General features: G+C 43.6%; 1 protein-coding gene across 1 annotated transcript in view; it reads right to left on the bottom strand.

The window, feature by feature from the left end:
* LOC132470520 (contactin-4) overlaps window positions 1–13,408 on the bottom strand; it is a 64,187-nt gene that overhangs the window by 25,657 nt on the left and 25,122 nt on the right. The window contains exons 2-4 of the mRNA XM_060069195.1: window positions 6,717–6,890; window positions 2,506–2,680; window positions 772–947 (exon numbers count right to left, since the gene is read on the bottom strand). Coding sequence (XP_059925178.1) covers window positions 772–947; window positions 2,506–2,680; window positions 6,717–6,774 — 409 coding nt within the window. The 5' untranslated portion in view covers window positions 6,775–6,890. The remainder of the gene's footprint in view (window positions 1–771; window positions 948–2,505; window positions 2,681–6,716; window positions 6,891–13,408) is intronic.

Below are 13,408 nucleotides of genomic sequence, written 5' to 3'. Positions count from 1 at the left end.
CACTCACACACTCACACACTCATGAAAATACACCCAGACATACATGCTTAAAACACACAATCAAACACACACACACACACACACACACACACACACACACACACACACACACACACACACACACACACACACACACACACACACACACACACACACACAAACACAAACACACACAAACACATACATACACACACACACAGACACACTCCAGTAACCACACAAATTGAACCCAACTCATGGTTGCCCATAACCATCAGCCCCAAGATTAGCACCATTCCTTTACGATGGAAAAAACATGACACACAGTATCAAATGGAGATATATCGCCGGTGGATATCATGGTGCATTATGACATAGGTACGCCAACCAATGGAAGAAGTGACAAAAATGTACTCTAAAAGATAGAAAAGATGAATGTGTTGTCAATATGTTTCATTTATTAATCCCAGAAGGTAAATGAATGGTAAAACACGATGCGTGAATTGCATCCTGTCAGCCGATCTCCCTGCGAGCTATGTATGTCAGCAAATAGTCCCCGCTGAAGCACAAATACACACGCCGGCATGAGGGAAAGAAGAACAACTGCCACAACAACAACGATGACTAAAATTACAGCTATGGAGTTTTAAGACAATACTTCTCAAAAAGCCCTCCCTCTCTCTTGACACTTCCAGCTTGTTTGAGGCATTGGGTCCCAGCCTGGGAATAAGGCTTCTCCACCAACACAAGTGATCCGCCGTAGTGATCCACCAACACAAGTCACTGACTCACATGCAAACTTGATCTTGGCCTCCTTGCTGACGACGGTCCCTATGGCGTTGGTGGCGATACACTGGTACACCCCCCCGTGCTGCGTGGCTAGGGGGTCTCTGATCAACAAGTTCCCCTCGACCAGGCTGTAGCTGGGGTCCTGGGCGGGGTTGACCTCCCTTCCGTCCACCCTCCACCTGAGGACAGAGGGCTAATGATGATGTTGGTGCTGGGTGGGGGTAATGGTGTTGATTATTTGTGTGGGTCATTTAATGGGTGCATTTTCCGTCACGCAGGGATTGAAGAAGAAGGTTGTTTGTTTTCTAATGGGCCCTCCCATTACGACCATAACGGGTTCTCATTGTTATTATTTTGCCTGTTAGATCCGGCTAGACTTCCGTTGTCTCTCTGTGACCGGGATTTCTGCAAGCGACAGGCTATTATATTCTAGACATGTCTGATGTTGCTCCCGGGGTACGACTGGTCAGATTTAGAAGCCCGGGATTAGCAGTTGAAGACGCAAACAGGGGACATTTAACTGAGGGGGCTGATGAAGGAATTGCAATCAAATGGGAAATGTGATGAAAGTGGGGTCGTCCCAGAAAACTTGTAGAACTCTTTAAACACGCAGGCATGCATGCCCACGTATTAACACCAGACCCCCCCCCCCACACACACACACACACACACACACACACACACACACACACACACACACACACACACACACACACACACACACACACACACACACACACAGAAAGAAACAGACACACACACACACACACACACACACACACACACACACACACACACACATACAGACAGCGACAAACTAACACACACAGAGACATACACATGTAGACACCGAGAGACAAACGTGCACTCGCACACAACCACATGAAGAAAGCTGTATGTTGTCATGGGGCCAGGGAGAATTGTCTGGATAGGAGAAGAATAAAGGGAGAACTTATTCCTTTAAAATGTCCTAAATATGCCACCAGGAGAAAACGGGGAAAAGAGATAGTAGTAGGGAATAGTGCAGTAACAGAGCGTCTATCAATGCAAGGCACACCTTTCTGGTTACACACAGTGGATGGACAAGCAAAGAACAGGTTATTGGATCAATATTGTTTGTCGTTGTTTTTTTGTGTGTGTGTGCATGTGTTTGTGTGTATGTGTGTGTGTTTGTGTGTGTGTGTGTGTCTGTGGGTGTGTGGGTGTCTGTGGGAGTATGTGTGTATGTGTGTGTTTCAGATGAATGTCACCTTTGATTATTCATATTTTATCTGTCTATCTGAGACAAAGGAGAGTCACACAGACAGAAGAACAGAAGGGGAGGAGCATGAGTGAAAGCAGGAGAGAGTGAGGTAAATCTTGAGACCGGGAGAGAGATAGAAGTGTGAAAGTGAAAGCAAGAGAGAGAGCACGAGAAAGGGAGAGAGAGAAAGAACAAGCAAGCAAGAGAGATAGAGAGTGAAGACGAGAGAAAGCCGCTAGAAGCGATAGCCAGAGAGAGCCAGAGGAGTGAAAGCCAGAGACAGCAATATAGAGAGAGGGAGAGAGAGAGGCGTGACAGTTAAGGCAAGTGAGAGAGCCAGAGAGGAAGAATAGCGATAGATAGAAAGACAGTGAAGGCGAGAGAAAGAGAGAAATACAGGAATGCAGGCAAGAAGAGGAGAGTGACAACAAAAGTATAGCGCGCACAGTGCTGAGCCATAAACTGTGGATCAGTTAAAGCTACTAAACACTGACTTGTAGCGTGGCGGAGGGTTCCCTTTGGCCTTGCAGTTGATGAAGGCCTGGTTATCATGGGCGCCCAGGGGCAGCACACTGTCACTGGGCTCCTGGGTGAACACGGGGCCATGGCGGGGGCTCTCGGCGTGGGAGGCCCGAGCACTGGAGGGGGCGCGATGCCACGCCACAGACCCTGAGGACAGAAACGCAACCATCAGCACGCCGCGCACCATGCATATCTAATCTCATTTCATTCTCTCATTTCAACTTATTTTTGTTTTATCTTTATGTGTACACACACATATGAACATTAGCTGTATGTTCTACACTTGTTTGTGAAGTTTATGTGAAGGTGCAGTGTTGAGGACGCCTGGAATGAAAAAGAGAGAGTGAGAGCAAACAGACTTTGAAGTATACAACCAAAACAAATGTCCCCCCCCTCTCTGTTCACGCCATCCGTTCATACATTTCTCCGCCATTGTGAAGTGCTGCATCACGCACTTGCAATTGACAGGCAAGACATATTCCCCTAACCAATCCCGGTAAAGTTGCCCTGATTGGAAAGAGATAAGTCAAATTGCCTCACACACACTCACCACATCCCTTGCATAGAATATCTCATAGAACAAAATAGAACAAAACATAGAACAGCAGCCAGACATAGGAAATAATCGATCAGGGATCAATAGTGGGACTTTCTAGGCACCGGCTTGTTTTTCTTATCCTTGCCCTCCCTTGGGCCCTTTTCATCCTCTGGTGGGTGTGTCTGGCGCCGGGGGATTGATCGGTGGAGCAGGTCGGTTTGGTGCAGAACCTCACAAATATCAATACGCTGGAGTAATTAGCCAGTGTTTCGCTAATTACTCTGTCAAATCTATCATATCTTCCATTGATGCCGATGAGCACAGGCAGCCAAACACACACACAAACCCACACAGACACACAGCTACACACAGACACACGCATTCCACACAGACACACCAATACTAAGATGCTCACGCATACACACACACAAATAAACACACACAGGTACGCTTTGCCCAGAAACACACACACACACACACAGACACAGACACACACACAACCACAAATACTAAGACACATACACACACACACAAATACTAAGATTCTCACGTACACACACACACACACACACACACACACTTATTTGAAAATGTGTGCTTCTGCATTACAGAAGATCAGTCAATGCATTGCGGGCGGCTGCGAGGTCAGTGGCTCTCTCGTAGGTACACCAGTGTCTCTCTCGTCTATGTGATACATATGTCTTATTTTTTGCACTTTTTGAGGAGTTGAGACACTTCTATAGCAAGTGTGTGGCCTCCTCCCCATGTCATTATCTTTCTCACCGTGGTCATCATCATTGTTCTAATGAGTTGCTGGGAGACATCATGGCCACAGGGCAGGGCTATATCAGTTCCTAAATTGAGCCGCTCCTGTCTCTAAACGATGTGTCCTTTAAATTCAACTAATTAATTTACCTTTCAGAGGCCGGTTGGTGAATTGACCCTAGTCCCTGTGTTTCAGGAACACACCCAACACACATCCCATCACACAAGCACGCATGCACGCACACACACACACACACACACACACACACACACACACACACACACACACATACACCCCCACCCTCCCCCCACACACACACACACACACACACACACACACACACACACACACACACACACACACACACACACACAGACACACACACACACACACACACACACACACACACACACACACACACACACACACACACACACACACACACACAGTTGCAATAATGCACATACATTGAAATGTGACTGTTGCATTGCATCATGCACACACACACACACACACACACACACACACACACACACACACACACACACACACACACACACACACACACACACACACACACACATAGATGCAATAATGCACATACATTGAAATGTGACTGTTGCATTGCATCATCCACACACACACACACACACACACACACACACACACACACACACACACACACACACACACACACACACACACACACACACACACACACATACACAAGCAAACAAATGCATGCACACACAGGCATATACAAACAGCCCCTCACTCAAACAAACATACATGAATCCAGTTGTATGCAGGCACACAAAGACACAGACAAACACACACACTTACTCACAAGCATGCATCAAATTATACAAAAGCAGACACACACACACACACACACACACACACACACACACACATACACACACACACACACACACACACACACACGCACACAAAAGTGACTAGCCCCGGTGTTTCAGGAACACACCCAACACACACCCCATCACAAACACACACACAAACAAACACACACATACACACAAACACACACACACTTACTCAAAAGCATGCATCAAATTATACGATGTCAGACACACCCACCAACACACGCAAACACACACACACACACACACACACACACACACACACACACACACACACACACACACACACACACACACACACACACACACACAGACACACAGACACACACACACACACACACACACACACAAACACACACACATGGACACACACACACATTCACAAACACAGAGAGCTGACATTCAGTAATAGGATTTTCTATGGGCTGTACACGCATCAATAATAGACAGAGAGATGTAGATGTGTACTTCCACCGCTAACTGTCAGGTTCAGCCGGCATGGTTCTTCAGTTCTCCACTTTGATGTGATGCCTTTACACACCACCATATGTACACTGTACCAGGCACGCCCGCCCCGTAGCACCGCCACAAACTGCTGACTGCAGACAAAATGCTAAATCAATGAAGATAGAAGCATAAATAACAGTACAATGGACCCTTGCTCCGAAGACTGTATAAATTTAAATACATCTGTCTGATGGCTTGTAAACGGGATTGCTCCTGGGTTTGGAGAATATATCTGTCAAGCTGGACTTGTCAACGTTATATCTGTCTCTGTGGTCTAGGAGCTGAAACAGGTTGCAATGAACAAAACAACAATAGGACCAGTGATCTGGGCTCCCCACAACGCAGATGCAGAATTCTTACCGTTTTCGTTTATTTATTTTTCTTTGTTTTCTTGGTCATTTTATTCGCTTTTTTGGGCTACCCAGCGTTTTGGGGGGGACCAGATTACCATACAATTTACGTTGCACTTAAAGTAATTATAGTTGGAAATGAATTCTGCTTACATTTTTATAGCGGTTGCCTCCACTGAGAATTGCTTGAGAAAACAAGAAGGCAATCAAGGACGTGGAGGAGTAAACTAAATCCAAGAGTAACCAGCCATTTTTTATCGGTGAGTGATGTTGACTGAAAATAGTGGGGGTGTAATAATAAGCCCCCCTGTTGTTGACATTAAAACGATACTGATCAAAAACCTTGCAGTTTTCCACCCTGAGGGGCTGGTGAAAGAAAAAAGGCTGGGTTCAGTTGCAATTTAAGGGAAGACATGCATTTACTTACTTTTTTATGAGTGCAGTTTAAAATGTTGCGTGCTTTTGCTACTGTAAAGATAGACAAAAAAATAAATAATCAAGCTACTCACAAATGAAGACATTATCTCTTTGCTTATATTGCTGAGAAGGGACCTATAAAACAGCAAGCTAATAATCTCCGAACAAGGGTTACATATGCCCTGCATTTATTTCCAACAGCTAAGATTTAGGTTGAATAATCTTCTCAGCAGGAGCCGATGAGCACATCACACCTGGGCGCTCTATAGGGGCCTCCAATCCATCATGGAATTGATTTCAAGCTCACGCTTCTTCTATATAAATTACTCAGGGCCAAAATGCCTTTCATCCCTGTTCCTTCAGTATGGATCTCCCCCGCTTGTCTTACCCATTTAAAACCATATCACACTGCTGTTTTGACTCTGACTTTATTTCTCCAAAGCACTTTTTAATATCCCTTTGTGAAGGTGATAGACATGCTTCCCTTGTCATACAACCTTAACAGTAGTTTGACATAAAGTTGTGAAAGTTTTTTCTTATGTCATAGTCCCCGGAAAATATGTTTTGTTTAGTTTGATGTTGGACTGGTGGGTCCCCGGATGGGAGAGATACCGTATGACACGATTACTCAGTGAGGAATCGGAAGAAAAGAGGCAACCACTCCCCACAGTCCTATGTATGCAGATCAGGTGTGACATCAAATGCAGAGTGAGGGACATCTTACCAGCCAGGCACTCTTTGAGTGACAGAAGGATTAACAGTTCCCATGGTAACAGCTTCATTTTCCAAGGTCATAGAGTCCCTTTCTTCCAAGTCGGTTGCCGGCGGAGTGTAGTGGAGAGGAGGGGGGAGAAGGATATTTCCCCGGCCAAGTCTGTATTTCCTTCTTCTCGTTTGGCTGTGGAAGAAAGAGCACACAGGGAAATGAGCATCGCGGATATTTCGTCGGGCCTCACACAGGCAAGCTTTCAAGGTTCCTTAGGCTCCAAAATGGCTCCAACTTGAGGGAGATGAAAACCTCCTGGCAAGCCATTTTAATAATGCAGTCATCCTTCTGAGCAGTGCTAGAGCCCACACTTTAGGGTCAGCTCACTGCTGATCCCCAGGAGGCGATATGTAGCAAAAAGGATCTCTCCCGGGAGCTAATGGAAGGGGTGGAGGGAGGCCAAATGCGTACAAGGACGAGAGGAGGAGGCGCGGATTTGAGCAGTTGAGGAGTGACAACAGATGAACACAGGCAGATTTCCGCCCACGGCGACGTAAGAGCGATGCTTACTATCGGCTCAACATTTTACACGTTGTGTGAAATGATTATGTTTTTTTTACTGTCTGGTTTTGGTGTCTGGAGTCTATCGTTGATATGCAGAATTTTGTGCAATTGAGTGGGTGTTAGCGGTGATTATTTACCTTTTTTGTAGAACCACTAGTGGTACGCAAGGGTACCGCAGAGGTATGTGAGATTTTATTCTTCAGATAGACAAATGTACAATAAGTAAGGAATAATCACCGAGAGGCCGGGCAATAAACAGTTTGATATGCCCGGCTCGTGGACGGCTTACCTTCCGCGAGCCGGGCATATCAAACTGTTTATTGCCCTGCCTTGAGGTGATTATTCCGTTTATTCTACTTCGCGCCGGCCAACATAATAAAACAATTCATATGCTTTAATAATTAGCCTTTTTCTTATTCGTATTGCATGCTTATTAAATGTATACTCTGTTTAAGTTCATCTCCCTCGAAAAGTAGTTCCCTTTAGAACTACGGTGAATAACGTTAGCTCAGCTGTAGGTAACTCGTTTCTATAGCAACCACACAAGGCTGGATCTGATCACTAGTTTAATAATGTAGTTGCTACATTCATATCAAGTCAGCTTTAATGACGATCGATCAAACATGCACTCCTTGGTTTATTTTTACTATGGACCTCATTTTGGAAATGTATGCGATAGAAAACGATACAAGCGGCGTATTGATCTACTGTGCTCAGTCAGCAGCAAGTAGAACCGACAAGTCAGCGGGCAATATGCCGGATTAATGCACCCCTCCCAGCCAATCAGAATCGACCATTCTTAAATGAAGTAGAATAATGAAAAATTATTTATAGAGAACTGAAAATAAATGTATCATAAATATTGTTCGGTAAATGTAGTAGTATATGACTTTTGATTATTTAAAATATTGTGTCACTTTGTACGTTCCATTGTTTTCAATTGTTTTTCGTATGTTTTCCATTGATGTTTTGGGGTTATTTGCTTTTGCTAAATAAAAACACTGAGCAATAGCAACATTGCTGACTATTTTTAACAAAGTTTCCAACTGGCTTTGGTCTTCCTGCAGTAATAATTGTGTTTAAAGGGTGACTCTTTGATCAACCTCCAAATGTGTTATGTGTTATACCATTATGAGGTGGCCCATGAAAGGTCTTGATGACAATATACTGGTCCACTTAAAGTCAAGGGATGGTAATCATTGCTCTCTAGTCAGCGAGTAATAAAGGATTTGAGTTTTATGACTTACTTTAGCATTTAAGGCTCACTCCAGACTTCACTGACGGCGAAGATTATTTAAAATGTATTACTTATTTAGACTTTAACCAACCCAACTAACAGTAGACTATACATATACATTTGTGTACATATAATCCCATTAAAATAAGAATTGTTTTATTTCGTTCCAATGAACCCTTTATACCTACAAAGGGAGCGTTAAATCAATTACATTTTCAATCACCAGAGATGTAGGGAGTTATTTTTTAATACCATTACAGAGCTGCATTAGCTCGTTCTCCCTCTCATCGTTACACTGACAATGGACGTCTTGGAATAGCACCTCCTCTCCATGCGCAGTCTGGATACAAGATCTAAATCTCAACGACTAAGAGTTTCAACCAACGTACACCTATGGCAAATCAGCTTAATCTGTTTTACATACAGTCTATGTTTAGTCACTTTCACCTTTATTGTAAAGTCTAGATGCGTTAGAACTACACCAGAGCTCTATTGGCAACACAATTCTTTACCCGCTTTTTACTGCTACTTGGGTGCACTTCTAAACAGAGATGTTGAACCATAGGGAGCATTTTGAAAGATGAGACGTCTCCGTTTTAATTACATTTTAGAAGGTCTATTGTCAAGGGAATGATACATTTTGTAATTTGCACATTGTGTAGAAGTATGGATCAAACGATGGTTCTACAGATGAGTGCTTCTGCCTGTCTCCAGGGCAGGTATCCGTCACTAGACACATGGGACTCATTCCGGTAATCAAGTCGTTAGGCATCTCCAATATCTTTAAAAAATAAAAATACCTTGAACCCAAAAATAAACCTTCAAAATTTTGGGGTCGTAGTTGTTGATTCCAATCACCCTTCTTTTCTAAGATGCTCTTTCTGTTGTTCCAATCTTTTGTATGTCTCAATGAGTATGGGTAAAATAATGGACCTGCCCTGCTGAGAGTTCTGAAATTGTAAGCGATTTAATGTAACAGTCTAAGAATAATCAACCCAGGAAGTGGCAAATTATATTGAAGGAATGATAAAGAAATGATTGGCTTTTAGATCAAATATACACTCAATTTGTAGATAAGAAACTTTTTGGAATTTTACGATAAATCTGGTAAATCGTATCTAGATGGAGAACGCCCTCGAAATAGCAAAAGAAGAAAAAATAACTTTTGTTGAAATTACTTTCAACTATTAAATGCACCTACAAAACAAGGACTCGCCTCATAAACTACAGCTTCTCAGAGTGGATCAAACAATATATGTTCAAAGAGGTATTGCTTTTTTTTTTTTTTTTGCCCAATTCAACCTAATGGTGATACTTTTAACAAGATGAAGCAGAACTTGGATCTGATGGATCTAAATTTGGCAGACAAGGTAGAGCGAGGTGGAAGGAGAGTTGAGCTGAGGCGAGCACTCTTTGAATTTGCTTCACCAACTCTAAAACCAACAAGATCTAAAACTGAAAAACAAGGGTCCTCAAAGGGGTAGTGAGCCCCAAATTGTATATATATTTTTTTAATGTGTTAATATAACTTTAATGAGATGTAGTCTTAAAGCGTTATCGATGCCACACGTCACACTTACTAAAATAAGACTGCAATTACCTAAGTGTAAACAGGTCTAAAATCCTATATTTGTGTCCACAAAACACGTCCACAGAACATTCTATTCTGCTCCGTATTCAAATCACGCTCCTTTCGTGACAGGAAAGGTAATGCCTTTTCCTGAGACATTTCAACTTCACGAAGGAACACCTACGGCGTGAGGATATGCTTATACCATGGTGTGTATGGATGTTTGTGTGGATGCATGGAGCCTCATCTGGGCAACGGTTGATGTTGATGGCCGAGTCTGGGGAAAGCTTCTCGGACGCTTAAATTGTTCATACACAATGACTGTACTCTAATAGTTAAAACAATTCTCACAAAGTTGAAGTGGGTCGTCCCCATGTGGATAACACCTTGCCATTTCTAACTCTCAGGCCAAAACAGGTTTTAATGTCTCATAGTGTTACAATTCTAGCTAAAAAGGGTGTTCATTTACACTTTAACGTAGAAAGCTTTCGTGGAAGTTAATAGTATACATTTACCACGAAAACCACAGCAACATGCTGCAACCGCAAAGCAATGAAACACTAACCTTTCTGTTGACATTCAAGAGAAGTTTGAGTCTTTCTTATTGTGTAATGTGGGTATTGTCTATCTTTTGAACAAGCATCCGGTCGGCCCAGTGGTGCGTCATCTTAAGGGCACTTTTGCAGTGGCCTCAACACTCAACAAAGTTTTTGTCTCTTATTAACCTTTATATTATTCATTCAGTTCAGAATTTCATGAAAAAGCTGAAAAACAAAATCAATACCTTGCACAAAAACATGCATTGAATAGTGATTAAACACGCTGTGATTCAGGAGATAATAGGAAGTACATCGCAATCGCAAAGGTTGTCTAACAAGGGCCCTGGAGCACAATGTCATTAGTGGCCTTGCTGGGCTCAATGGTCGATGCTAATTTATGTTTGCCACTGTCAGCTGTCCGGTTCCACTTTGGAGACGATCAACTTTCTTTTGTCCGTCTCGTTCTGGAAAACAAGTGTCCTTTTTCCCTCCCTGGCGTTCAAAGTCAATCCCTCCCCCCCTCCCCCCCCCCGGACCCAGCCTTCTGGTTTCCCATAGACGGCTCCCATCCCGTTACTGGCAGCGGTCCGCCTCCTCCATCATCTGGCAAAGCACTGCCGCTTCAATGATGCCTCTATGTTCTAGTTCCCCTCAGGGAAGGATGCCTTTCACGGTCACCCTCCAGAAATTTAAAAGCACTTGCTTGTGACGCCCGTTATTAATTCATCACCCCGGTAAAAGAAAATATATATATAATGGTAATAATTCTTATGGCCAGAGGATGGTTGGGTCGCAGGTGTTGGAGACTCCAAATAGGATGAAGCCAAGCTAATGGTGCCTGCAAGGGACACTTTCTGTCAGGGATAATCCCTAATAACAGCGTGGCGAGAGATAATGTGCTTCCGCCTCTTTCTCTCAGCAGCAGCAGTGGCGCCGCGATATTGAGATAGCCGTGGCGACATGACTAGATGAGGTATGGATATTGGCACAGCTAAACGCACGTATCCGGATTACGCTACTGGTCTGGTTCATCGTTTTCCCAATTACTTCCGTACTCCTGTGCTGAACGCTTACAAATAAACTAGGACGACGGAAAAAAGGAAGCATTTGGGGAATTTGTGGTGCTGGTGGGGTGGGGTATGGATGGTGAGCCATGTTCCACTAAATTAGTTCCTGACTAATAGGCTAAACACGTGACTGCTGGAATTAACATTTTATGCCTTGTGAGAAGTAATTAAATTATGTTTTTTGGAGCATGCCCAAGTAAGCAATACCAACACTCGATTCACATGGGAGCGAGAGGGGGTCTCTGAAATGCCACGTATTCTGTGGCAACAGACTCCTTCAACCTCCTTCCTGCCAAATTATACAATTTAGTCATTTTGTGATGGATCCTGTCCGGATCCAAGTCAGCGAAACAGACACTGGAGCCGCACAGAGAAGCGGCCGTGGCCGGGAAACAGTCAGTCAGATCTAGAAGTACATATTACAGCCTACGTCCGTTAGAGATTATGAAGCAGATCGAAAAAACGTAGATAAGTTCCTGTGATTTCAAGTTCAGATAAGTAGAGCACACATGACCATAGGACACACAGAGGAGAGGAGCGCTACGCAGGGAAACATGGAGATAAAGACTAGACAAAATTGGCTCCAAGAGAAAAACAGTTTTTGGTCCTGAATGCTCCACTTGTTGATTTTACTTCATGCACAATGTTGTACTAAGACATTTTTGGACTTAGCAAATAATGCATGCTGTGCTAGTAGATTGTTTACTATTACAGTTTTGTTATAGTTAAGTCGCTACTGTCTTTCCATCACCATGGGGAATACTAGGCCCACTGATTGAAGAGGATTTTGGAGGGGGTACATATAATGTGTTTTCTTTGATATTTTTATGCAATTAGCAGTCTGGGCAGGTACACATCCATTTTATAACTCTATGATTGACTAATTTGTGACTCCCAGATGAAAAATTCTAGCTTTGAACGCCAATATCCTTAGTCTCCCCGCAGGCCTATTTGAGTGAATGCCAGACCCCTACCTGTTCTGAATCACCTGTAGCTTCTAAAAAAGACAAAATCACAAGCGCTTTGGGAAACATATTTTGCTTTGACGGTAACAAAACCAGTAAATAGTAAGAAGTTAGCAACTGCTGCACGCTCCTATAATGTCTAAAGCCTACATTCTATAAATACTATAATAAGGCGCTGCCATCAATACATGCTACCGAGGCTCTCTAAGAAGACCAACAGACAGCCGTCATCACGGGGGGTTGTACCGTGTGGTTAAGAGAGCCGTGTTCCTCCTCCTCGCAGATGGAGTGTTCAATAAGAGAGTCAGCTGGCTTCTGCAACAGCCTACACACAATCAGCCTCTCTGAGAGGGAGGGAGAGAGAGAGAGAGAGAGAGAGAGAGAGAGAGAGAGAGAGAGAGAGAGAGAGAGAGAGAGAGAGAGAGAGAGAGAGAGCACTTAAAGTGATCTGAAGGGAGGTGGGGTTGCTTGCCATTGTCCAAGTTTAGTCGGCACTGAAAGCAGCTGTCAGTATAACGGAGAACGTGGCTTGTTGCCTTATTAGCTGGTACCTATTGTAGTCAATTCAACCATCATGGTTTTAAAGTAGCCAACCAATCAGAGCAAATAATTTCCATATGAAAGGTAAAAGGGCTAGCCAGCGGGTGGATTTAGCATAGCATGATGAGACGGCAAAATAACACACTATACTAGGTGAACCACAAGCGACAAGTGAAAGCCCAACACAGGAGGCTATGGTTGGCGCTGTCCGCGACTGTAAATGGATGC

This window comes from Gadus macrocephalus, chromosome 13 (genome assembly GCF_031168955.1).
Source record: "Gadus macrocephalus chromosome 13, ASM3116895v1".
Taxonomy (NCBI): Eukaryota; Metazoa; Chordata; class Actinopteri; order Gadiformes; family Gadidae; genus Gadus; species Gadus macrocephalus.
The sequence above is the reverse complement of the archived record's forward strand: the minus strand, read 5'-3'. Positions and strand labels throughout refer to the sequence as shown.